We start from the raw sequence: 26,801 nt of genomic DNA on the forward strand, positions 1-26,801 counted from the left end.
CCCATCCTCCCTCCCATCCTCCCTCCCATCCTCCCATCCTCCCTCCCATCCTCCCTCCCTCCCATCCTCCCATCCTCCCTCCCATCCTCCCATCCTCCCTCCCATCCTCCCATCCTCCCTCCCATCCTCCCTCCCATCCTCCCATCCTCCCTCCCATCCTCCCATCCTCCCTCCCATCCTCCCTCCCATCCTCCCTCCCATCCTCCCTCCCTCCCTCCCATCCTCCCATCCTCCCTCCCATCCTCCCTCCCATCCTCCCTCCCATCCTCCCATCCTCCCTCCCATCCTCCCATCCTCCCTCCCATCCTCCCTCCCTCCCTCTCTCCCTCCCTCCCTCTCTTCCATCCTCCCTCTCTTCCATCCTCCCTCCCTCCCATCCTCCCTCCCTCCCTCCCTTCTTTGCTCTCTTGCTTCCTTTCTCTGACAATTTACCATTGGATATTTGTAACATTCACATGCGTACAATTTTACCCACTTAAAATTGGCTTGTTTTTGAGTACTGCTGTTTCGAATTCTACCTGTAGTTGCTTTAGTAGGGCTGGGTCAAAAGATTCCCCAAGGCTGTGTGTTCCCCAGAACTGCTTTCAAGTGTGTTATTGTGGGTTAAGCAGCCCACTCACTGGCATCACAGGAAGAGAGCTGAGGTTGTAAAGGTAACCAGGAGGCTTACTGCACCATGCTCAAGCCCAGGGCTTTTGGGAATGCCCCGGTCATTTGGGTTAAAGGTGCCTGAGAAGAGCCTTGGGTCCTGTCCTTGTGCTGGCCAAGTGGTCAGCTGAGCATCTGTGCACACCGAAGTCTCTTGCCTTTGGATTTGTAGGGAGGCCAGGACTGCCTCTCTACACCGTGTGCTGCTTTACCCATGGTGCATGGCTGTGCAGGAGTTTGCAGTGTTCTTGTCAGCTTCTGTGGTCGCCTTGTGCTAAGGATCTTCCCAGGTACCCCAACAGAGGGTGGCAGACAAGTGGAGCCTGGGGTGAGGTGGGGTGAGCCAGTCCAGGGAGATCACCTCACACAAGATTCCCATCCTCTACCACCATCACAGACGGGGAACTCAGAGACGGGTTCTTTCTTGAACAGGTTGGGGGCCTTCAAAGAAAATCCCAGGACTGGGGCATGTGTGTGGCATTATGGCATTATGGGGAAAGCTGCTGGCTGCAGTGCCGGCTTCCGTTACAGGTAATGATTTGTGTCCTGGCTGTTCTACTTCTGATCTAGCTCCCTTCAAATGGCCCAGGAAAGGAGCAGAGGATGGTCCATATTCTTGGGCCCTGCTACTCACATGGGAGACCTGGACAAAAGCTCCTGACTTTGATCTGGCCAAGCCCCAGCTGTTGTCACCATCTGAGCAGTGACCAGTAAAAGGAAGATCTCTCCCTCCGCCCCCCTCTTTCTTTGTAACTTTAAAATAGAGAAATGAATCTTTAAAAAATAAGTTGGATTTGTTAGTCAAAGAAAATGAAGCATGACTTTAATGAAACCAGGACTGGCTGTTGAAGCACTGTTAGTCATGTGGAAGCTTCAGTCCATCCTTTCAGAGGTTTCACGAGTTTGTTGAGTTGGGGCTCTTTCAGAGTTTTGGGGTCTCTGTTCACGGTGGCTGGGATGGTCCTTTGCCACTGCACACATCTGATGTATGTTGGCTACATGTCTTGATCTGTTTACAGGCTGCATATGTGACAGCACAGCTTGATGGCAACTTCTCAGATGTTTTATAAAGGCAGGTTACCCGTCTGTTCTTTGTCACTGTCATTCTCCATGAAAACTTTGTAAAGCCTAATTAATCGCAAGCCTCCTCCTTGCTTCAAGAGGACAAATAAGGGGACATTTACGACCTGCTTTAGACCAAATGCTCTTCATAAAGTGACCTTCTAGGTTCCTGTGAGTTGGTATTGGCTCAGGGCCCATTCCCTGCAGGGTCTGTAGACTAACCTGTTCCTTGGATGTTGTGTCATTTCCCCACTGCCACCAGGTTGCATGGAGGATTGTCTCATTGTGTGGCCTCAGAAACTTCAGGAATAGTGAAACCTGGGTTGTGACTTTCCTGCTGTAGTCTTCTGTGTAACCTGTGATGCAGAAATATCTTGGGGAGTGGGGCTGTGCATGGAGGGTAAGCTGGAGGGAGAGGGATTTATCTTTCGTCAGGTTTTTAGCAGGGGGCTTCTGAAAGTGATGAAAATGGAATTAAAACATAAGCGTATTTTTGTGTGCAGTACTCGGAATTCATGCCTACGTGCATCTGTGTTTTCTGCCTCCCACGAGAAGCGTGATGTGAGGCATCCACTCCTCTCCTTGAAGAGGGAGGATTTTTCTAGACTGGGTCTCCAGCTGACTGTGAACTGAACACAGCTTGGAGGACAGAAGTTGATACTGCCCTGCCTGAAGGTGAGCCGCAGGACCTCCAGGACTGACTGGCTGGTGAGAGCTGCTGAGGGCTCAGACCTGCATCCCTGCTTGTGGGTGCTGTTCCTGAACTCCACTGAGGTTGGGGTCAAGGTCAGAGCTGCCTCCAGAAATGCCCATGTGGCGTGTCCCGGTGCTCTGCCATCTGTCCTGTGTGGCTGGCCGGCAGGGTTTTGTTTTCTGCCTTCATCTCTCCTGCTGACTCCAGCTAATCCACCAAGGTCGGAGTGGTCACATTGCTCTTCCAAACTTTAGGGGATTTTGTTAAAAGGCATAGGTTTTCAAGAGGTGCAAAGCAGCAGAACACATCTCATAATTGGGGTTCTGGGACTGACCCAGATAGGCTGAGCTGAGATCCCAGGCAGGAGTTCCTGCTCTGGGTTTTGTTTTGTTTTTTTAAATTATGTCTACAAGTGGTGCTGGTTTGTATCACTGCTGTGGACTGATAGCCCCGTAGGATAGAGCTTGAAGACACAAAAACCTCGTGCCACATCTGAAGACGCCACTTGCTTACATTGAACAACACCTACAAAGAGGAGGAAGTAGTGGTTTTTTTTTTTTTAATTGGAAAGTCAGATATACAGAAAGGAGGAGACATAGAGAGGAACATCTTTTGTCCAATGATTCACTCCCCAAGTGGGCACAACAACCGGAGCTGAATGATTTGAAGCCAGGGAGGCAGGAGCCTCTTCCGGGTCTCCTGCATGGGTGCAGGGTCTTGAGGCTTTGGGCCGTCCTCAACTGCCTTCCCAGGCACAGGCAGGGAGCTGGATGGGAAGCGGGGCTGCCAGGATTAGAACTGGTGCACATATGGGATCCCAGCACACACAAGGTGAAGACTTTAGCCACTAGACCACCGTGTAGTGCCTGCAAGTAGTATTTTTAAGGGAGCACATGTCAGCCTCCTTAAATACTGAAATCTTTTGCTATATATGGCTACCTGTTCTAGTTATTGATATTTGAGATGTTTGAAATTTTGAAAAATACTTGTGTGTGGAGTAGACTTGAAAACAAAAATCTCTTTCTTAGCATGAGCAGATGTTTGGGGGAGTTTTAAAACTCCACTGACAAGTTTAACCAGTTGACACTGCCAAGCCAAACATGCCCTTGTGCCATAATATGATGCGTAGAGCAGTTTTATAACTTCAACCTAAAACCGCATGGGACAACATTTTCTGTGGTTCTAACTACAAACAACAAAGAAGGAGACATTAAAGCACAGACTATTAAATTCAGCAAGAGTGTAGGCTTTTTTTGAGGGGGGGAGTCCAGGTGGTAATGTGCTTAAATGGAATTTTACAGGAGATTTGCATATTGAAAGCCAGACTTTCTACTTATGGAAACATATTTCTTAAAATATTATTGAAATAGCACTTTCGATGTGTTGCCCTTAAAGACTGACCCAATGGAGTATTTTCAGTAAGTGTATGGTAGAGAATTAGCTGATTTTTTCCCCCTTGTCTTCTGAAAATAAATATCCGTGAACTTGCAAAAATCATGTTAAATGGTTTTGTGGGTTTTATTTTTATTGGAAAGTCAGTTATACAGAGAGAAGGGGAGACAGAAAGATCTTCTGTCTGCTAGTTCACTCACCAAGTAGCCACAGTGGCCAGAGCTGAGCCGATCTGAAGCCAGGGGCCAGGAGCTTCTTCTGGGTCTCCCACGTGGGTGCAGAGTTCTAAGGCTTTGGGCCGTCCTCGACTGCTTTGCCAGGCCACAAGCAGGGAGCTGGATGGGAAGTATAGCAGCCAGGATATGATCTGGCACCCATATGGGATCCCAGTGTGTGAAAGGACTTTAGCCACTAGACTACCACGCAGGGCCCAAGATTTATTGATTAATTTGAAGCGCATAGAGTGAGGGAGAGTCAGAAAAGATTGATCTTCTGTGTACTGGTTCACTCCCTAAATGTCTGCAGTCATACCCTGGGTTTCGCCAGGCCTAATCTTGGTTTCTCAAATGGGTAGTAGGAGCCCAAGCTCTGAGGGCTTTTTAGCAGAGAGCTGGATCGGAAGCAGAGCAGCCAGCACTAGGCTTAGTGCTCTTACGGGATGTCAGGGTAGCATGTAGTTTAACCGGCTGTATCACAGCACTGGTGACAGAGTTTGAGTTTTGAAGTAAATGAGGTTACGGAGTAGGAAGGACCTTGCCTGTAGCATGTGATCCAGTTTCCATGTTCTGAACTTCGTAGGAACTGCTGTTGTTGAAGTCACAATAGCCTCTGGTCACTTTGTTCATTCTTTCTGTAGTTGTTGATGTTGCTGCTTCCCATATTTGAGACTTTATATACTGGTATCCTTTGCACCATTCTTCACTGCTTTGCCCTTCCATCTTTGATTCTTCCAGTGAGGACTGCAGTGAGTCCTACTGTGGCTGCCCTTGTGTGTGTGTGTTCCCTGGGCCAGGTGCATCCTTCTAGTCTGCTCAGCCCCTTTGGCAGATTTCAATACATCTGAGGCTTCAGGCACCACCCACACGTTAATGACCTGCAAACAGTTCTCTGAACTCACCCACATCTCAATCATTCGGGTATTTCTACTTGGATGATTCATAGGAACTTTTTGACTCAGGATATCTAACTCAAACTTATTTCCCCCCCTAATTATCACATTATCACCTGCTTCCTGCCCCTACTTCAAACTCTTTCTCTGTCTCTCCCTCCCTCCCTGTCTCTCACATTACCACCCCCACCCCACCCCCTGCTCCCCTAACCTGTGTTCTGTCTGCTTGTCACATTTTGGTTTTTGCTACTACTTTTTACCCTGTCAGTCAAGCCAGAAATCTGTGATTCATTCTTCCTCCTCCCCGTCAACCTTATATTATAGTTGTTAACTAAGTTGCCTTTTTCCTATCATTAGTAAACAAGGTTAAGGGGAATTTCAGAGTTATGCTGCTAATAGTTAATTCTTTTTTTAAGATTTATTTATTTTTGTTAGAAAGTCAGAGAGGAGAGACAGAAATGAAGATCTTCTGTCCTCTGATTCACTCCTCAAGTGGCTGCAAAGACTGGAGCTGAGCAGAGTAGATCTGAAGCCATGAGTTTGTTTCAGGTTTCCCACGTGGATTCAGGGTCGTAAGGCTTTAGACTGTCCTTTAGTGCTTTCCCAGGCCACAAGCAGGGAGCTGGATGGGAAGCATGGCTGCGGGGACATGAACTGCCACCCATTTGCAGTCCCGGTACATGCTAGCTTGCTGGGCCCTAAAAATTAATTCTTTTAAAAAATTTTAAAAAGCTTTATTTACTTAGATCCTTGGGACCTTGTACCCATATGAGAGATCCAGAAGGAGCTCCTGGCTCTTGGCTCCTGGCTTCAGATGGGCTCAGCTCTGGACATTGCGGTCACTTGGGGAGTGAACCAGTAGGCAGAAGGTCTTTCTGTTTCTCCTTTTCTGTAGATCTGACTTTCCAATAAAAATAAACCAATCTTTGGGGAAAAAAAGGAAAAAAAAAGGCTTATTTACTTGAAAGGGAGAATTAGAGAGAGGGACAGACACAGAGAGGCCTTCTAGCCACTGGTTCTCCCCAGATGGTCATAGTGGCCAGGGCTGGGCCAAAGTAAAACTAGAAGCCAGGAGCTTGTTCTGGGCCAGTGCCCCAAGCATTCGGACTAACCTTGATTGCTTTTGTAGGAACATTTTCAGGGAGCTGGAGAGGAAGTGGAGCAGCTGGGGTATGAACTGGTGCCCATATGAGATGTCTGCTTTGCAGGTCCTGGCTTACCTTAGTACCCACAGTGCTGGCACCTGACTCTTCATTCTTATGGGCTTTAAAATTCGCATTCAGTCTTTAAGTACAATCATGTGAAATAATTATGATCATTTATGTTACATGCATTCTATAAATAGTTCTATAGTTCTCATTTTTTATGAAGTTTTATTTATTTTTGTTTGAAAGGTAACTTTTATCAAGAGGAGAAACAGAGAGGTCTTCCATCTGCTGGTTCTCTTTTCAAGTGGCTGTAATGGCCAAAGCTTAGTTGATCCAAAACCTGAGGACGGGATCATCCTCTGGGTCTCACGCGTGGGTTACAGGGGCACTGGGACTTGAGGCATCCTCTACTGGTTTCCTAGGGCATAAGCAGAGAGCTAGATTGGAAGTGGAGCAACATACTGCATGAATTGGTGACCGTATGGGATGCCAGTGCTGCAGGCAGAGGATTAGCTTGCCCAGTCCCTCGTGTTTATTTTTATGATGATTCTAAGGTGTAGCATCTCTCCGAAGTGGAGAATGTGAAATTCAGAGAGGCAAGCACTGGCCCGAGTTTGCAGGGCAAGGAAATTGTGGGTAGAGGTGTTGTTTGCCCTACCTGAGGACAGGGCCTGGGTCTTATTCAGATTTACACCCATCGAGATTTATAGGTTGTCTTTTGTAGTGGTTGCTGGGGATGCAGCTCTCCGTGGCAGAATCATGGTCCATGTCATCTGTGGCTTCCTCGGGCTTCCAGTCTTGGTTTTCTCCCAGCTGTATGTCAGCCGAAATGAAGGCAGTGGGATCCTGCTGTTACCCTCACAGGGTTTTTAGGAAAAGGAATGGGATTGCTCTGCGGGAAAGAGGTCTGTGACTCAAGGAAATTTCTGAGGCATTCTGTTGGGCTATGGGGTTTGATAGTTGCCTGGCCCAGATGAGGCTCTCCTTGTTCATAAACAACAGCCTGTGAAAATATAAACTCTCCTGCGCCTCAGTGGTTATGCTTATTCAATCATTCACATGCAAATGACTAGAAAGAGGCTCTTTCAAGTAGAGCTTGCTAATAAAGATGATACACACAGAATCCATTTCTGTTGTTGGTTCCCAGTAAGACAATTTCAGAGCAAAATAGGATCTGATCAATGGAACACTGATGCTGTGCAGGTACAGGTAAGTGAGTGAACCCAGTCTCCTGGAGTGGTCTTTTTTCTGTCAAACTGACTGGAGGATGAATGGGGGACCCAAGTGAACCCCAAGTTACACCTTGGATGGCTTCATGTCTGTTTCCTTACAGTCTTTCCTGTTGCCTTGTACTTAGGACATACACTCCACCTTCCCCAGCCTACAATAAATCCCCCTTTAATCGTTCTCCCTTTTCCATCATTATTTTTGTACCAAAGATTGTCTACGGAGAGAGTCCGTTTTAAAGGATATATAAAACAGTTGTTCCTCGTGGAGTTCAGGGATTGTTTAATTTTCTAAGCCTTCGTTTCCTATAAAATTGCTCTGTGCTTCAGGGGACTGTGCCATATATTTTCAGGGATGGTTTTGACTGCAGCCTAGTAGCACGTGCTTGCTGCATGGGAGGGCCTTGGGGGAAACAGCTGTTACCATCCTAACACAGCTCTCAAAGACCTGTACTTTGGCACTGCAGAGGAGTTATCTTGGTTCCTAATAGAATCAGGGAGCGTTTCTGTAAGACACTTGGGCAGAGAGCAGAGTCTACGGCCATGGCTTTCAAGGCATCCCGATGAGCTGAGGTCCCATTAGAAACAGGTTCTCAGTTGTACCCAAGATCTGTTAATTTCAAACTCTGAGAGTGGGAGCCAGTTGTCTGCAACTTAGCTGGCCCTCCACGAGATCCCTATGCAGTTACCTGGCCTAGAATTAGAGACATCTTCCTGGAGAGGGTGGGAGGAACTCTGGCAGGGCCAGCTAGGATGTCCTGAGAACCGTGAAAGAGAGTGGAGAGGAGGCCTGGACAGGATGAGGCAGAGTCGTTTGGTTGACAGGCACGGAGACCAGGAGAACACAGAGCCTTGGTGTCTGGTGGATTCACAGGGGTGGTGCTTATCAACAGGATCCTGGAACACAGGAGGTGAGTGGATTTTTGGAGGTGGGGACAAGAGTGAGTTTTAATTTTGGATCTGCTGAGTTTGTGTTGCTGGGGTTGTAGTCAGCAAGTTGGAAGAAAAGTACTGTATTAGGAGAGGTCGAACAATGACAAACGGATATTGTGAGTCACCTCTGTTGGAAATAGCTGTAGAAATCTGATCATTGTCCCAAGCAAGGTGGCACAGAGAAGAAAGCTGAAGACAGACTGCTATGGAGCTGGTGTTTGGGATTATGACCTCCAGTTAAAACCAGGTCATCAAAACAGAGATGCAGTTTTGCTGTTTGGCTCCAGGGTGCGTAGTAGAGACTTCTTGTACGTCACCTTGGGATCTAAGCTTAGGGTGCAAGGCAATGCTGTAGGATATGTCTTGCCTTCACTGAAGGGAGTGGGCTGAGATGTTGGGAGCTAAGATGTGGCCTGGAGCACGCTGCTGAGGTTTCCTGAGTCCTGTTTTCATCAGAACAGAGTAGCAAAGGATGTAGTTCATTCCTGCTTGTTGTCATGGTGGGAGCTAAAGATTCTGTCTATGAAACGAGTGCCTCCGGTTCTACTGTAGTTTTGATGCTGGCTTTTGTTTTTTAATATTATTTTTATTGGAAAGTCAGATATGCAGAGAGGACAGAGAGGAAGATCTTTTGTCAGATGAGTTACTCTCCAAGCAATCATAACAGCTGGAACTGAGCTGATCCAAAGCCAGGAGCCAGGAACCTCCTCCAGGTTTCCCGTGTGGATGTGGAGTCCCAAGGCTTTGGGCTGCCCTTTACTGCTTTCTCAGACCACAAGCAGGGAGCTGGATGGGAAGAGGGACATGAACTGGTACCCATATGGGATCTTGGTGCATGCAAGGTGAGGACCCCAGCCACTAGGCTACTGTGCCAGGCTCCTGTGCGGCTTTTGAATGCATTGGATGAAGTTCTGCCTTGTGTAATAAATTTAGTAGATATTTTTAAAATTTGTTTGGAAGCCAGAGAGAGATAGAGAGATCTTTCATCTTCTGGTTTTTTTAGTGAATGCCTACAACAGCTAGGAATTAGCCAGGCCAAAACTAGGAACTGAGAACCTAATGTGGGACTCCCACATGGCACTGTGGCCATCACCACTGTCCCCCAGGGTGTGCATTAGCAGAAAGCTTGAATTCTGGAATGGAGCCTGAGCTCAAACCCAGATGCTCAGATAGAGGGGAATACAGTTGTGCCAAGTGGCACCTTAAACATTGCCAAATGCTTGCCCGTAACTGATTTTAAATCTAAATTGGAGATAACTCACTAAAAGACATAAAATTTCATTTATCTCCTTAGCTTTGTGAGAAGGCAGAAGAGGGTTGGCTTGGGAAAGTTTATTGCATAAAAACAAGATTCCAATCTAGGAAAAATATGTTTTATGTATCCAGCTTTGTTACAGACTCACATATTAGACTACGCTAGAAAGATGTTTCGCCGAGACCATAAAACCTTTGTGCATCTGTGGGACATCTTCGTTATGTCTGGGATAATTTTGTATCCACTGTCTGTGATGCAAAGTCACTCAAGCAACATGTGTCCTGTTTTTCACTGCATTTTTAATTGGACTGTGTAAAGGGAGGCATTTGGACCACACACTTTGAGAAGTTACTTTGTATTGTACGACATGTATACTAAGGAGCTGCTCAGTTTGGACTGGAAAGAAGCACAGCTTCTGAGACTCTTCCCCCAGGAGAGGAGATGCATGGATATTTATGGGCACATGTGGTTTCTGGGCAACTTGGTAATAGCAGTTCTGTTGCTTAGGCCTAAGCTAGGTTTTCGTCTGTCTGTATGTGTTTGGAGAAGTGGTGAGGGAAGTAATGATCAAAGGTTTCACTTCAGAGTTTAGTCAGGGCTTTGTAATTGAATCTTTCATTGTGCTTTAAGAGGGGGCCGGGGGAAGCTCGTGTTCATACTGATGTGTGACATATCTGCAAGTGCAAAGCTTGAATCGTGTGAAGGTTTGATTAAGATTTTGTGGGACTCCTAAAACAACAGGAGTGATCTCCATAAGGCAGAAGTATTCTGGAACTCAAAATCCAGCTGTCGTAGCTTTTTGTTTGTTTTGATTTCTGTTTGTTTGCTTTTGCTTCTGAGTTGGGGTGAATGCTTCCCTGTTAGGTCACAGCTACCACTCTAGATCTTAAGAACTGCACAGGGCATGGGTCTTACTGCAAGGGGGGTGGGGGAGCATGGCTGCTGCCACAGCCAAGAGGGAGCCAGACATGGGGGGATTTTGCTGGTCTAGAAAAAGTACTGCACTTTTGCAGCTGCTGTTGTAGCTCCTAACCATGAAAACAAAAACCCATCTCAGTTACTCAGGATCCATGAGAAATTGGCAGTGGCCCAATATGCGTGCGTGTGTTTTAGACTCCGAATTACATTTGTCTTCCTGTGGGCATCCCCTGATTTAGGGCATGCAGCTGGGAAACATGCCTGACAGCATGAGGCAGCGGGGGAGGGAGAGGCTGTGCCCCAGGGGGACCCATCCCTGGGGAGCCTGATCCAGTTAGCTGGAGACCTAGAGTTGCCAGGCTATAGATATTTTTAAAAAGAGAGGAGAGCACCAAGAAAACAAAACCTACAGTGTTTGTGAAATATGGTTGGCCCAGATACCAAGCCTGGATTTTCTGTCTTTGTGCTTTGTCTCACCCTGCCCATTGCCTATCTCCTGCAGGGTCCACTCTGGTTATGGTAGCTGGGTTAGTAACTCTGTGGAAATGGACTCCATGTTATACAGAGCTTTTGAAGAGTGCTCAGGGGCTGAGCCTGGGTCTGGGCATCTGTGGTGGGCAGGAATGCATCCCTGGAATACCTGAGCTTGCTCATGTGTGCCAGTTCTCAAATGCTTGCTTAATGGTCTGCACTGCCTTGCTGTTTGCTTTGAAGCACCTGAGCTATTAGCACAGCTTTTGACAAGTTCTTTGAAAAGTTCCTCCTCTACATCCATGTCCTAAAGTTTTGAATGGGCTTGTGTTAACCCATGGGGACTGAACTGGGATGGTTGGGAGAAAAGCCACGATTCTGTTTTCACTGGCTACAGCCAAAGTGTAACCTCTGATTGAGCCTAAAAGTGGACAAGAAGCCCCATGCTGTTATCAGGTTCCATGACTTTGTAAAATGGAAATTAGAATATTGTATTACACTAGTGGAAATAGTTTAAAATATCATTCATACACATTACTGCTTTAAGCATTGTCAGGTTTCTTAGACATGCTGCTGGGTCTTGATGTGTCACTATCACAAATCTGGTTTTCATGTACCTTGATAGGTATTTCAATATAGTTTTCATTGGAATCATATTTTCTGTATAAAAGCTTCAGAAACCGTTGTTCTGAGGAGAGTGTCTAGCTTGTTGAAGCGGTTCATGGCATACAAGAGGTTACAGATTTAGGCCTTGGTTGGCATCCCTAAATCTTACTCATCTTGCGTTAAGACTGGATTTAACATTAAACCTGGATTTGCTAGCATTTGGGGAAAAAAAAAAGCCAGTCATAATTTATTTAGCTTTTTGTTTCCCAGAATGAATTGTCTTTGACTCCTATCATCTGGAGCTCTGGTATTCCCCAATTTGGGGCTGTTGGAGCCAATTAAGAAATAAAGCCATCACCAAGGCCTAAGTGATTTTTCTCACAGGCCTTGGTGGCAGCCCCCTTGAAGACTGCTGACTGTGACCAAATGTTTGTGGCCACGAGTATGACCATGAGTGCGGTGATGGATATGTGATTTGCCTTGGCCATGGAAGGGAATGCAGCCCTATAGGTTTGTGTGAGTTTGATTCAGCTCTTCACTGCATTCTCACTACAGGCATGCCCTAATTTAATTTAGCACCTGACCTGCAGGGTTAAACCTTGCTAGGGTTTTTCAGCAGCATGAAGCTTTGCAGACAAGGAAACCCAAGGCTGAGGGCCATATGCTGCTGCATCCTGCTGCCTTTTAAAAAGCTTAAAGCAGCTCAGAGTAGAGTGGCTTTTGTTTTCGTCTTTCAAATTTTTAATTTATGTAATTTGAGAGACTCAGAGTGAGCCCTCATGTCTATTGGTTCACTCCTCATCTACTCACAATGACTTGGGCTGAGCTGGGCCACAGCCAGGATCTAGAAACTCAATCCAGGTCTCCTGTGTAAGTGGAAGACATCCATTGACTTGATCCATCACTGCTATCTACAGGGTCTGCATAAGCAGGAAACTGGAATCAGGAGCCACAGCTAGATACTGCGTCCAGGCACTCAGATGTGGATATAGATATATTACCTGCCAGGGTAAATAAATGGCCACCCCTGGAATGGTTTTGTAAATTTCTCTGAGACCTAATTCTTTTTCTTTTTTTTTTTAGGATTTATTTATTTATTTATTTTTGCAAAGTCAGATATACTGAGAGGAGGAGAGACAGAGAGGACGATCTTCCATCTGATGATTCACCCGCCAAGTGACCGCAACGGCCGGTGCTGCACTGATCTAAAGCCAGGAGCCTGGAACTTCTCCAGGTCTCTCACGCGGGTGCAGAGTCCTAACGCTTTGGGCCGTCCTCGACTGCTTTCCCAGGCCACAAGCAGGGAGCTGGAAGGGAAGTGGAGCTGCCAGGATTAGAACTGGTGCCCATATGGGATCCCGGGCATTCAAGGCAAGGACTTTAGCTGCTAGGCCATTGCGCCAGGCCTGAGACCTGATTCTTAACTTGTGGGCAAGCATTAGGAATACAAGAAGCACTGCCCCTGTGACACAAAGATCTGGCCTGGTTCTCAGCGTTCTCCCCTTGGGTTGCTGAACTCGAGAGCTTGCTCATTTTCATGCCTGCAGGTCCCAACACTGTGGCTTGAAATAGCTGATGAGTTGGACATCTGGCAGAGCTGGAGGCACTGGGCTGTCAGTGACTTATAGTGAGACAGGTTCTTTCTGGGGATAGAGCTGAGGCACATGGGTACTGCTCTGGGAGTAGATAAGCATGTGAAGCAGGGGTGGGAAGATGACATGTCAAGAGGATTTGTTTTCCTATTTAGGTTTTGATGACTTTCTCATCAGGCCCCTAGAAACAAGTCTCACATTTTTCTTTCTTTCTCTTCTCCTTTTTTTAATCTGAAAGAGAGGGCATGACACAAAGACTATATGGTCAGGGTCTTGAGCCAGATTGCTATCTGGGCCCCAAGGCTCTGCCTTGGATGAGGTCTGAGACCCTAGGCAATCCCCTTACCTATCTGTGCTCCTGTAGAATGAATATCACCCTCCTCAGAGGATGGTTGTGAGGATTAAGTCACTAGGTGTATGTGCCAGGGCTTAAGCAGGGCCTGGTACATGGCTAGTGAGAAGAGTTGCTGGCTATTCGTGAGAGTCATGTTGGGGGTCAGAGAAGTGTTGAGAACTCCCATCCTGGTGAAGGTAGGTCCTAGGGAAGTTGTAGCCTTATGCATCATCCTTGCAGGTCATAGCAGAGTGCAGGAGAGAACGCAGCATCTTATTCTAGAACCTTACGGAAAAACGTCAGTGTCAGCGCTATGAATAGAAGGTTCTTCTATAATAAATAGTCTTCCATGGGCACCTTTAAAGTTGATCTTTTTTTCGTTTGTGGTGATAAATAAGAAATAAAGGAGCCACCTAAAAATGAGAAGCTCCATGGGGAAAAGATCTGAAATCATTTAGCAAGCAAAGGAGCAATATTCCTGTTTGAAGCTCTATGGAAGGTGAAGGCACTTTGTGTACAGAGTGCTGCCTGTCTTTATTCAGAGGTTGGTGGCTGCCACCACAAGAAGATGGACAGTATAAGCTTGGATCTAGAACTCTGTTGTCTGATTCAAGTGGGAGACTTATTAGAAAGGAGAAGGGGAAAAAGGATAGAATGTAATTTTTAAAGTGTCTTTTAGAATTATTATTTATTTGCAACATAAAGAAAGGGGCAAAGAAGTATGTCCCATCTCATGATTCACTCCCAAAACACTGGCCAGCAACCCTGACTGGGCTTGACTAGAGCCATGAACCAGAAGATCCTGGTCTTCCATGTAAATAGTCGGGACCAAAGTACATGGGTCATCACCTGCTGCCTCAGGATGCACCTGAGCAGGAACTTGGAATTGGCACAATCTTATGGAATTAAATCTTAACCACTGCACCAGGTACCTGCTTCAACATTGCAGTTAGGTGTCTTCAGTTAACAGTGTTTTGCTGCCAGGATGGGAGGGCAACTTGGTCGGGGAGCATCCAAGTGAGAAGACAGCTTGTGGGTGAACAGGGCTTTTCTGCACACTGGAGTTCCATCGTTGCACCATAGCCGTTGGCTCTTGGAGGCCTGGTGATGATTGCCATGAATGCTGTGCTTGGCTATTGCCTCTTCCTGTACCTTTCCTGGTTTCAGGGAGAATCGATTGATTCCAGAGTTTGATCTTTGTATCCTTGTTCTGTTTCCTTCTGTATGCATATGTGAAGTAACAGGCTAAAGGCTTCCCATAACCTGTGCTCTGAAGGTTTGATAAGAGAATAGCTCCCGGAATGTGAGGTTGTTACTCTTCTCAAATGGACTAGGTACTTTAGACCAGAACCATGGGAATTAATACTTGATTGGGGCCAGAAGAATTCCATATCAGTTGAAACCTTATGTGGGAGACCATTGCCGTTGGTTTTGCTTTCTCTTCTGGAACAACCCTACAACTCAGTTTATTTAATGATATCCTGCAGTATTTGCAGTGCAGCAGGTGCATGGTGAGGTGCCATGGAGAGTTTGTGGAGTTTGTGTTCTTCACCATGATTTTGATGGATAGCTGTGTAAGGTGAGAAGTAGAACTGGAGATACAATGTCTTTTGACCCTTGTGGCCTGGGATGTTGGGATGTTGTGTTGGGAGTGTGACCGAACAGATCCACATGCAGCTAAAAGAGCTCTCCTCTGTGAGAGTAACCTCATCATTTCCTCCAAAAGGCAGCTTTCTTTTCTGCCAAGTAGTTACAAAATAAGAACTTGTAAATAAATTTGACTTAATCAGTTTTCTGGGAATTCAAAATTTTTTTTCTTTTTGAAGAAATTCTTCCTGAAATAATTTGTCTTCCTACAGAAAATTTCTAAGTACAACGTGTAGTGATTGCATTATCACAGGGAATTTCCAATTCACTTTGTGCATCAGAACTCAAACTTAAGCTCAGAAGTCACACCAAAAGCTGAAAAGGGAGGGAACGTTCACACTACTTACTGGTTTTCACTAATTCAAATATGATTTTTTTGTGTGACAAACCTAACTGTAAAGAAAGGGACAGAATTACAGCTTAGATTTATAGAACAGGTTTGAGTAATGAAAGCTGAATGGTTGGGCCTATGCATCTTCTGAAATAAATGACAGCTTAATGGCAGCTCCCTTTCCAATTTTGCAAGTTAGGCAGCACCGACAGCTGAGTGTCTGTTCACTGTCATGGTTGCTTTCTGGCTGCTTGACCCATTCACCCCCTAGTTGGATGAAGCAGTTGAGTCCTGGAGGAGTCCCCTCATTGGCTTCCAGGCACATTGCTATCAATTTCTAGGCTTTTTCAACTCAAGGGGTTAAGGATGGGAGTGGAAAGAGGGAGAGAAAGAGTGGTAGAGAGAGAGGAGGGTGGAGAGGGGGAGAGAGAGAAAAAATGAGATTGATTGATTGATTGGGGAATTTGAAGAACTTGTGGAGGGTTGGTCTTCCTGGCCTCCTGGGATCCCTGAGCCTGTGGTGCTGAGCTTGTTTTCAGGAAGCTTCTCTGAGGCTGGCTTTTCCATGAACTTGGAGCCAACAGGCAGGCCGGCCAGCAGCCCTCCTTGTGTCCTTTTGTGGTTGTTGCTGTCCTTTGCTTTCTCTCCTTTGCCCCACTCTGTGTTGTTTGTGTTGTAGGTTGCTGCAGGCCTGCTGCCACCACCCATTTCCTTTCCTTTGACAAACACTAAAATGTTGCTGAGACAAAGATAGGCTCTGAAGTTGATCCTACAGAAGACAGTGAGTCAGCACCAGCAGAGCTTTAACATGGAGAACATTTTTATTCTCCCTCCCCTTCTCTGAAGTAAAAGATATGTCTTAATAGTTCTGTATACCTTATTTTATAGTCTCTCATTTATAAATACTGCTACCCTGATTATTGCTACTATTTTAGATTTTACTAATTTGAAAGGCAGATAGAGATAGATCGCTCATCTGCTGGTTAATTTCCCAAAATCCCTTAACAGCTAGGACCGGGCTAGGCCAATACCAAGAGCTTGGAACTCCCATCTGTGTCGCCCACAGGGAGCCAGCAACTCTAGCCTTCACCTGCAGCCTTTCATATATACAGTAGTAAATATAAAAGTAGTATACAGTAGCAGGAAGCCTTGGGCAGCAGAGGAGCCAGGACTTGGACCCAGGCACTAAGATGTGGGCATGCTAAGTGACACCAAATGCCCACTTCTGTTAAAAGTAAGGTATCTGAGAGACCCCTGCCCAGTTGCTATTTCTTTAACGAGGTTGGGTTGATGCCTGAGGACATCTGGGATTTACATAGCACCTCTACAGTTTTTACGTGGAGTTCAGTATCTGTATTTTCATGCCATCCTCTTTTAGGTTCAGATCCTGGTAAAGGGGACAGTTTGATCAACAAGCAGGAGGATACAGTTACACAGGGGCTAATGACTTCCAGCAGAGTCAGGGCTGCCCTGCCCCTTCCCCACCCCCATTTCAGAAGCATGTGACTTTAGATATTGAGATAATGGTCCTGAGATTTTAAGGTTAACTCAGGTGTGGAGCTGAAAAGGAGTATTATGAAGTGGGACATTTTTTTCTGCAGTGTCATTGCCTGGATGCCACCTGGATTTAACTGAGGACTTTTTTTTTTTGCATTCCTTGTGAATGACAATGTCTAGGAATGTTCTTTGTCAGTTATACACTGCCCTAAGTGTTGATTAATTGCTTGATTTGGAGGACATCACTCATGTCTGTTCACTAGAGCCTGGCTAAATCAGTCAACAGCTACAGAGAACAGTGAGGGGAAAACCTGTGCCCTGGCTTCTGTTTGTATCATCCAAAGCATAAACATAGTCCCCTGCCCTAAGCTCCTGGCTTAGAAGTCAGATTGAGTAAACAGAGACCACCGTGCTCAGAAAAGAAATGTTTTACCCTAGTGCTGTTCTGTGATCTCAGACAAAATGCTCATGATTTCAATAATACCCTTGTGATTGCATGCTGAGGTAAATTTTGTCTTGTTCTGAAATTACTTAGCGTTTTTATCTAGGGTGAATTTTGTTGTCATTATATGCTAGTGTACTGCACAGTGTGGAATCCTTAACCTAACAATCCTAGAATTCCTTTATTTTTTATTTTTTTATTATTATTTTTTAAGATTATTTTATTACAAAGTCAGATATACACAGAGGAGGAGAGACAGAGAAGAAGATCTTCTGTCCGATGATTCACTCCCCAGGTGAGCCGCAATGGCCGGTGCGCGCCGATCCAAAGCCTGGGAACCAGGAACCTCTTCCGGGTCTCCCACGCGGGTGCAGGATCCCAAAGCTTTGGGCCGTCCTCAACTGCTTTCTCAGACCACAAGCAGGGAGCTGGATGGGAAGTGGAGCTGCCGGGATTAGAGCCGGCGCCCATATGGGATCCCGGCGCGTGCAAAGCGAGGACTTTAGCCGCTAGGCCACCGTGCCGGGCCCACAATCCTAGAATTCTTAACAGAATCCTAACTGTGCAGAATCCTAATCTCCTAATGTGGAGATGTGCTTGCACCCAAAGCCTTGATTGCATAAAGAGCAATCTCCATGATTAAAGTTAGACTTTGGTAGTAAGCCTGGGAGAATAATCCATGGCATTTGAGTTTAGGTTACTGGCCATTTAAAGGCAATGTCATATATTCATTTTTTTTTTTAAAAAACAGTATAGGAAATTATGTTCTGTTGGAATTCAGTTGTAGCTACCTAGAGGCTGATCTTTTATCTTGTTGGGACTCAGAATGAGACACCCCAAAGTAAGGCGCCTTGAGATTTGAGAAAACTGCATTTGCGGGCCCGGTGGCGTGGCCTAGCGGCTAAAGTCCTCGCCTTGAAAGCCCCGGGATCCCATATGGGCGCTGGTTCTGATCCCGGCAGCTCCACTTCCCATCCAGCTCCCTGCTTGTGGCCTGGGAAAGCAGTTGAGGACAGCCCAAGGCCTTGGGACTCTGCACCCGCGTGGGAGACCTGGAGGAGGTTCCTGGTTCCTGGCTTCGGATCGGCGCGTACCGGCCGTTGCAGCTCACTTGGGGAGTGAATCATCGAACGGAAGATATTCCTCTCCGTCTCTCCTCCTCTCTGTATATTTGACTGTAGTAAAATAAATAAATCATTAAAAAAAAAAAACTGCATTTGCAAGAGTCACTTCTGTGTGCTCCTCTTCTATCCCTCCCTTCTGCCCCCGCTCCCCAGTATGATCTTAAAGGAATTCTCTGACCTCACCTGAGAGTAGTTCATAAGACCCTGTTCCAGAGGAGTCCTGTCCTGGTTCTGGAGGCCGGGAAGAACCTGGATGTGGCTTTGGTGAGTTCCACCCCCGCCCCCAGTTTGTTATCATTTGCATACCCCTCTGAAAAGTTTTATTTATTTGAAAGGCATAGTGGGGGAGAACCCTTCCATCTGCTTCATCACTCCCAAAAGTCCCCATCAGCCAGGTCTTCTAATATACCCTCTGCTTAGCAGGGAGCTGGATTATGGAAACAGAGCCATTGGGGCTAAACCACTAAGCAGTGGCTTAGTGCACTGCACCACAACCCTGGCCTTTCACACACCCGTTTTGTTCAGTTCTGCAAGACAATCATTCATCATTCAACCTAAGGATAAACATGCAGCGCTCTAAAGACTGTGTGACCCTTGAAACTTGAGGTAGATATGGTTATGCTTTTCTCATGTTAATTTGTCTCTTGTTACACAGGCATCAGTTATGAACCTTGCACAGTGGGTAAGGAAAAGATACTAGTTTTCTCTCTGCACTCTCTTCCCTCAAAGAATATAACAGTGAGAGCTGTGTTCCCTACTTTGTCAAAGATTGATTCTTACTTGAATCCAACATACATTTCTTCTACTTAGTGTCCCAGAGAATAGTTTCACGGAGAAGAAATAAAGGAATTCTGTTAGGCCAGTTACACCTGTGCCTTTGGTCTATACTAGAATATCTAAGTGAAAATGGTCTATTTCACATGTTTGATCCTGTCGGGTTTATATGTGAGCTTCCTCATCACATCGATGGTCCTTTAATAACAGCCTGCATCTGGAAGTAAGTTTCTGTGTGGGGAACTTCTCATTCCATCAGCTGGGTCTGGCTTGCTGTGTCAGGAGGGCTGGGTCATATCATTCCAAAGTGGCTCTTGTCCATGACAGGTCAATGTTTACCCTTAAAGGGAAGGGACAGTGGGAGTGTGTGATGCCAAGTGTGTCATTCAGGTGGAGCCTGCTAGCTACCCTCACGAATCTGTTTCACTTTGTTTTATTTTATTTTATTTTTTTTTCTGTTGAGGAATTTATCACTGTCTTGATACTCAAGCTGGGATTTGGAACTCAGAATTCTCCTTGTGTTTAATGGATGGGACTTGGCAAAGTGATCCCTTTAACAAAGCTCATGAGAACTTTTTTCTTCAAACTTGTTTATTTGAAAGGCACAATGGGGGAGGGGGAGAGAGAGAGTCTTTCATCTACTGGTTCACTTGCTAAATGGCTGCAAAGATAGAGCTGGTCCAGGCAGAAGACAGGAACTCAGCTGAGGTCTGCCACATGGGTGGTAGGGGACAAACAATGGGCCATCCTTTGCTGCCTGCCCAGGTGCATGAGCAGGGGCCTGGATTGGATGTGAACCAGCCCTTCCATATGGGATGCCAGCATTGTAAACCGTGGCTTTATGTGCTACACCACAGTTCTTGAGAGCTTTTGTTTAAAGGCACAATATCAGTTTCTCAATGTATTCTCAGAATCCTAACTGACATCAAGCCAGATGGCTATGTTGACTGGACCACCACACACTGTCCGCACTGTTGGCAGGCAGAGGAAGGAGCCAAATTAGGAGGTGAGCTTTCAGTGAGAACAAGAAGCACTATTCATGTCCTGCCAGTGTTGAATGCCACATGGCTTCATTGGCCCAACGCATGCATTTCCAGAACTGCATATGGGGAGCTGTGTGCATAGTAGGGTGGAAAGGCTCTCAGGTGTGCTGGGTCATCTGCTCAGGAAACCTTGTCAGTGGGGACACTGCTGTTCTGGAACCACACCAGCTAGTGTCATCTCCTTTCAGATGGGCAGTCTTTGAGTTCTCTGAGTACATCAAATTCTAGTTAGGAATGACAGGCCAGACAATTGGGACCTACAGGTGGCTTTGCAGAATGCTCCTCTGATCCATGCTAGTTTCTCCATGTATTGGGATGTAACTTTTTTCCTTTCCTCTATGTGTGCGTGTGTGTATGTCGGGGGTAGGTATCTTGGGCACGTGCAGTGGTGCTAATAGGTTGCTTACCCTTGCATTCAGATGTAATCAATTAAAGTTCTTCCATGTCACAGTCTTGAGCTGCTACTTATGGAGAACACAAACTGGAAGAATACATTATACCAAATATTCAATAGTCTCCTTGACTTAATTTAAAACCACTGATGTGAAAGATGGGAGTACCCTAAAAGCAGCTGAGAGCCCCAGAGTAGATTAACCAGCTTTCTAGGATGAGATGCAGTCGGTGTAGTTGTCCGGGGTTCAGGGGGGAGGTGTGATCTGAGTGGCACGGTACGACTGCTGTTGACTGCTAGGGGGATTCTCATAAGCATGATGGGGCCTGAGCTGCTCAGTGACCCAGGGACATCCAGGGCTGTGGAAAGGGTTAGCAAAACTTGTGCTAACCCTTTAGTTATGGCGATACCATCATTTTTTCCATAAGTATGTAAGTTTATCATATTAAAAATACTGAAAGTTGATGGTTGACCAAAAAAAAATCTGTACTTCAAAGATACTCTTTCATTCATTTAATTTTGCTTACCAGTAAAAAAAAAATTATCTGAAAGGCAGATTTACAGAGAGAGAAATGGTGATATTGATCTTGGGTCCACTGGTGCTCTGGCCATGGCTAGGATTGAGTCAAGTCAAAGCCAGGAACTCCATCCAGGTCTTCCACATGGGTGGCAGAGACCCAAGCACTTGGGTCTTCTTCCCCTGTTTTCCCAGGTGCATCAGCAGGGAGCTGGATTGGAAGTGGAGTGTCTAGAACTTAAACTAGTGCCCCATTGGGATGCTGGTTTTGCAGGTGGTGGTTTTAACTTGCCATTCTACGATGTGAGCCCCCTTGCATACCGTGATTTTTTTTAAAATGAATTTGTATTTATCTGAAAAGTAGAGTTACTGAGAAGAGGAGAGAGGCACCGAGACAGAGATCTTTCTTCCAGTGATTTCACTGCCAAAATGGCTGCAGCAATTGGAGCTGAACTGATCCAAAGCTGTGAGGCAGAGGCTTCTTCTGGGTCTTGCACCAGTATAGACATGGGCCATCCTCTCCTGCATTCCCAGGCCAGAGCAGGGATTGGATCATAAATGTGATAGCCAGGACACAAGCCAGCACCCATATCGGATGCCAGCACCACAGACAGAAGCTCAGCTGCTGTGACATGGCACTGGACACACCTACCATTTTTATTCATTTTTTGGTGATGTTTACATAGTTGATTGCTACATACCATTTTTTACTGCCGCAGCATTTCCGTTTAAGTGTGACTTGTGGTAGAAATGTTCAGGTTACAGCTCCCTTTATGGCACCACTCCCTTTAGGTTTACCCTTTAGATGATACCTAAGGCCTTTCACTGGGTTCCTCTTAGTACCATTTAAAAAAAAGAAATTGTAATCTAGTCTCCCTTTGTGTGAAGACTTCCTTGTAAAATGATTTGATCTTAACAACCATTGCAACTCTCTTCTACTTCTGCCTAAAATGGTGTCTTCCTACTATCTGCAAGCTTTGCTCATTACCTCTTGGGTATGACCTGGACCAGCCAGGGCAGTGGAGGGTAGCACACCCCCACCGGGGCACCTGCAGATTTGGATTCTGGCCCTGTGGTTAATTAGCTGTGTGACTGCTGGGCAAGTCAGCCTCCCAGGCTCTCTGTTTCTTCATCGGTGAAACAAAGGACTTGGAAAAATAAATACAGGCCTGGACTCAGTGATAAGAAAGGTCACTCTGTGTGCTTACGTTGTGTGATTCTGTGAATGGCAGCACCTTGGGGCTCTTTATCCTGCTCAGTCTGCATCCTGCCAGCCAGCTTTACCTGGAGGGTTGAGGGTGGGTTTGTGTGTATGTGGTGGTGGTGGGGAGCGCTGCATTGAAGCCACTAGAAGCCTTCAAGGTCACTGTGTGTTGGGGAGTGCTCTCCCATCTCCTCCACCCGCTCTCTTTCTTGTCCAGTCTGGAGTGACCTGCCTGCCCTCTGCTTTTCCTCTCTGCCTTAGCAGAGGTGTGATGGGTAACACAATAGCCTGAGACTCCAGGCTTGGTACTGTTTGGGATTGACCAGCCAGCCAGTCTTATCTGAGTTGGGGGGAAGGAAGAGAGAGCCAAAGGAGACTGGCTTAACAGTGTAATAATGGTCCTTTTGTCTGCCTTTTGCATTGAGATGGTTTCATGTTTCATCTTAGGCCTGGCCCATTGTGTTGTTTTTACAAGCTCAATACAACTCTGCTTAAAAATACAGCTCCTTATTTAAAGGATTGGGCAGTAAGGCCAGAGGCCTGTTGCTACCTATCTGCCCTACCCTCGCCCCATTACTGTGTTTAGCAAAAACCCACCGTGCTGGGGATTTGGGGGTGGGGCAGTGAGGTAGAGGGAGAGGGAGAGAGAGTGAGTGTGTGTGTGTGTGTGTGTGTGTGTGTGTGTGTCTGTCCGTGCGCACGTGCACGCTATTGTATTATTTGCTTGGCAAATGCACATATATTTCATTCCCACAACCTTCTCAAATGTTTTCCTTGTGGTAATTTAATTAGTAGCACCTGTAAAACATTGCCTCTAACCATGTAGCTTCCTTCTTAACCATTATCTTTTTGATTTCCTCTTTTAAGTTTCTTCTTTTGATGGACTGGAGCTTTGGGATGGTGCCAAATACGGTACAGTAACATACCCAGCTTTAGCCCTATAACCTTAATTAGATGTGGAATGCTGAGAATGCACTGTCGTGTTTGTTTTTCTAACTTTCATAACGAGACAGTGAACTTCTGGTCACTTCATTAAAAGTTATAAAGCATTCCTCGTGTCTTGAGCATTCAGTTTTCCACCACAGTTTGTTCACAGCGAATGAATGTAAAACTCAGGGCACCCTTCACAGCACCACAAGCCATCTGTTGGGATGCAAATTATCTTTTGTGACGATGCGTGAGTTCTATTCCTGCGCTCCAACCCTTAATTCCTCTTCTCTCCCCTGCTTTTCTCTTCAGAGACATAAGAGTGTTGAAAATGTTAAAGGCTGTGCTGAAGAAGAGCCGAGAGGGAGGAAAGGGCAGCAAGAAGGAGACGGGTAGGTGTCCAAGAACGAGCTGAGCCCCCATCACGTGCAATGACAGCAGGACCCCACTCCCTCCAGGCTGGGTGGGGCACGGCTGTGGAAATGGGTCAGAACAAACAGCATATTGGAGGCTGGGAGAAAGTCAGTATATTTCTGAACTTTCTTATAAGAAGTCAGACTTTGAAAATTGAGTTTGGCTTATGAACCGAATCCTTCCCTGATAGACTTTCAAGGTTTGTAATTTTAACAGGGTAGCCAGATCCAGAGGCAGTCAATGTGAAAGCCATTGAGGGGCAGCAGGTGTGTTCAGGAATTTGATTTCTAGAAAGCCCTTTCCCTGTCCTACTTGCACTTGAATTTTATAGGTTCAACTAAGTACTGGCTGACGGTTCCTTATTTATTTATTTATTTTTTTTTTTGAGTATCGGATTTTATTCTTAGCAGGTGTAGTCCCACTTAATGCAAGACTTAGTGCCAGACTTGTAGTTTTCACTATGATGAGAGCTGCTTGGTTTGGCTTGGTTTTGTGCCTATGTGGAGTTCTGGTACATTTGTGGTCAATGTGACACTCCTAGTGTTTCCTCCTGTGTGATAACCTCTTTGAAGGTTATTTTTGTGGTCACTTGTGTTAAACCCTATTTCTCTTTTGTCTACTTGTATTGCATAATATTTGCTAGCATAAAATGAATTCTGAAATGTTCATTTCCTTCTTAAACGCATGTTAATCCAATGCTATTGCATAATGACTGATTTTCTTAGTTATTGTTTATTGAGTAACCTTTTAGTTGTAATTTCCATTAAAATATTGGAAGATCTCAACATTTGTGGAAAACTGAGTTGAAATATTTCAGTGCACATTTTGAAATCCATATATTTATAAAAAGGGTCTCCCACAGTTTTTCAGAAATGCATATTATGAAAAAACATGTGAGATTTCAAAAAATATTTACACAAAAGAAGCATTTTTCATTCCATCTTCCATGAACTTTTCAAAGTACCCTTATGTAGGCATGCTTAATAGTAAAACATCACCAAATTATGATTAACTTTTGAATTTAGATCTTGTAATGTCTTACAGTAATATCAGTAATATCTGTTGTTTCTGTATTTATGTAAGAAACTAACTGCACTTCCAAATGTTTTTGTTATATGGAACCTGAACAAAATTCCTGTTTATAGTTATCTAGCCCTTAAACTAAGGCTCACACTTAAAAGTAGAATATTTACATAAGGCTGCTGTTAAGATTCCTTATAAGCAGTCTCTTTAATGCTCAAGGAGACAGATGCGAAGAAGGAACTAGGGAATTTTCAACTTAAAATTATTCTTGGGCCCGGCACGACAGTGTAGTGGTTAAAGTCCTCGCCTTGCATGCCCGGGATCCCATATGGTTGCCAGTTCTAATCTCGGTGGCCCTGCTTCCTATCCAGCTCCCTGCTTGTGGCCTGGCTAAGCAGTTGAGGATGTCCCAAAGTCTTGGGACCCTGCAGCTGCGTGGGAGACCCAGAAAAGGCTCCTGGCTTCGGATTGGTTCAGCTCCAGCCATTGTGGTCACTTGGGGAGTGAACCATTGGATGGAAGATCTTCCTCTCTGTCTCTCCTCCTCTCTATATATCCGCCTTTCAATAAGCATAAATAAATCTTTTAAAAAGTTATTTTTTTTTACTTTCTTGAGAGATAGACAACTGTCTTCCACTGGGTCATTCCTCAAGTACCTATAACAGCTGGAGTTGCCAAAGCCCAGGGGCTAGGAACTCAACCTAGCTCTTCCACGTGGGTGGTGGGTATCCAAGTTCTTGTGTACCTGCTGCCTCCCAGAGTACACATTACGGAAAGCTGGAATCCAGAGTGGCGCTGGGACTGAAATGCATGCTGTCTGGAATGTGGGTGGCCCAAGCAGCCATCTTAGTCACTGCATCAAATGCCCACCCCAGAAACCCAGCTTGTAATGATATGCACACTAGATGATATTTAACTCTCAACCTAAGTAAAATCAATCTCCAACGCTGAATAGTTAAAATTGTTACACTGGAGACATTTCAGCTCAACTAAATTCTGTCCAGGGAGTACACTCATTCTATGCTATGTTGAGGCCTGAACGTTTTATTTACTTTTTTCTCTGAAAGCTGTTAAAACAAACAAGCAAAAAACCAAAACTCTCTACCCCCAAATTTTGGCTCATCTGATGCCTTAGAAGCTTTTGTGATTTGCAGCATAAAGTTGGATCCTTCAGTATAGGCTCTCCAAGCCACACCCCCCCCTCCCGCCACTACCACTCAGTAGCAGAGTCTTTCAAAACAGCTGTACCATCCTCTGAGCAGTCCCAGGCCCGTGTAAAGTAACAGCATGGCATGAATGATGTGAGGCACCCAGCCTACAGGTGGGCCAGACAGTGAGCATAGCTCGCCTTTGAAACTTTTCCAATCTCAGAGCATGTGAGTTGGGGGATTTGTCTGCCTTTGGTCTTGAAAAACAACTACTGCTTTCTCTGAATCATTTCTTTATGAGGAGTCCCACACACTATGGCTTTTTCAGTAATGCAAACCAACTTGAAAAAGCAATGGGAACATTTCTCATAAAACATCTGTATGGTTGTGTGGTATGTGCCTGTTTGCTCTTAACTGAAACCTGCTTGTGTTAGGTTGGGAACAGAGCACATGGAATTTGAAATCCTGAGGAAGTTATGTCACAGCATGAAGAGGGGGAAGTACTTGGAATTTGACCGCTCTTACGCTGAGTTCTGTGCCAACACTCATTATATAAGTAAATTATAGCTACAGTTTTCTATAAATTAAAGCTGGCTAGTCTACTGAGACTGTGCTGAAATTTGGATGCCATATCTCCGGCAATATGGAAAAATGTGTTTCTACTGTTTTCGGTTAAAACCACTCTTTATTGCAAAGACAAAAGAAAATTCATTTCCATATACTTGAACTCACAGCCATATAGAAATGTAGGAAATACTTACATCTGAAAAATTGAATTCAGCTTTTCATAGCCTTTAGAGATTGTTTTTCCAGACAGTCTTTTTACTATGCTTTTATGCCAAACCTATTTTGAGAATTTGGAAAATACAACCAGTGTGTTACACTGAATATTCTTTTAAAGAAGCCAGATATGTTCCAGAAATATGGAAAAG

The 26,801-nt window shown here is 45.4% G+C and overlaps 1 protein-coding gene across 7 annotated transcripts in view; it reads left to right on the plus strand.

The window, feature by feature from the left end:
- TANC1 (tetratricopeptide repeat, ankyrin repeat and coiled-coil containing 1) overlaps nucleotides 1-26,801 on the plus strand; it is a 240,347-nt gene that overhangs the window by 61,911 nt on the left and 151,635 nt on the right. For 2 of the 7 annotated variants that reach the window (XM_058664518.1, XM_058664519.1), the window contains one exon: nucleotides 23,597-23,676. The exons of 4 other annotated variants lie outside the window; for them this stretch is intronic. In XM_058664518.1, coding sequence (XP_058520501.1) covers nucleotides 23,616-23,676 — 61 coding nt within the window. In that variant the 5' untranslated portion in view covers nucleotides 23,597-23,615. Of the gene's footprint in view, nucleotides 1-23,596; nucleotides 23,677-26,801 lie in introns of those variants that run through there. One more of the 7 variants, XM_058664516.1, reaches the window with a different exon arrangement.

The sequence above is a fragment of the Ochotona princeps genome, chromosome 5 (assembly GCF_030435755.1).
Source record: "Ochotona princeps isolate mOchPri1 chromosome 5, mOchPri1.hap1, whole genome shotgun sequence".
NCBI classification, from domain to species: Eukaryota; Metazoa; Chordata; class Mammalia; order Lagomorpha; family Ochotonidae; genus Ochotona; species Ochotona princeps.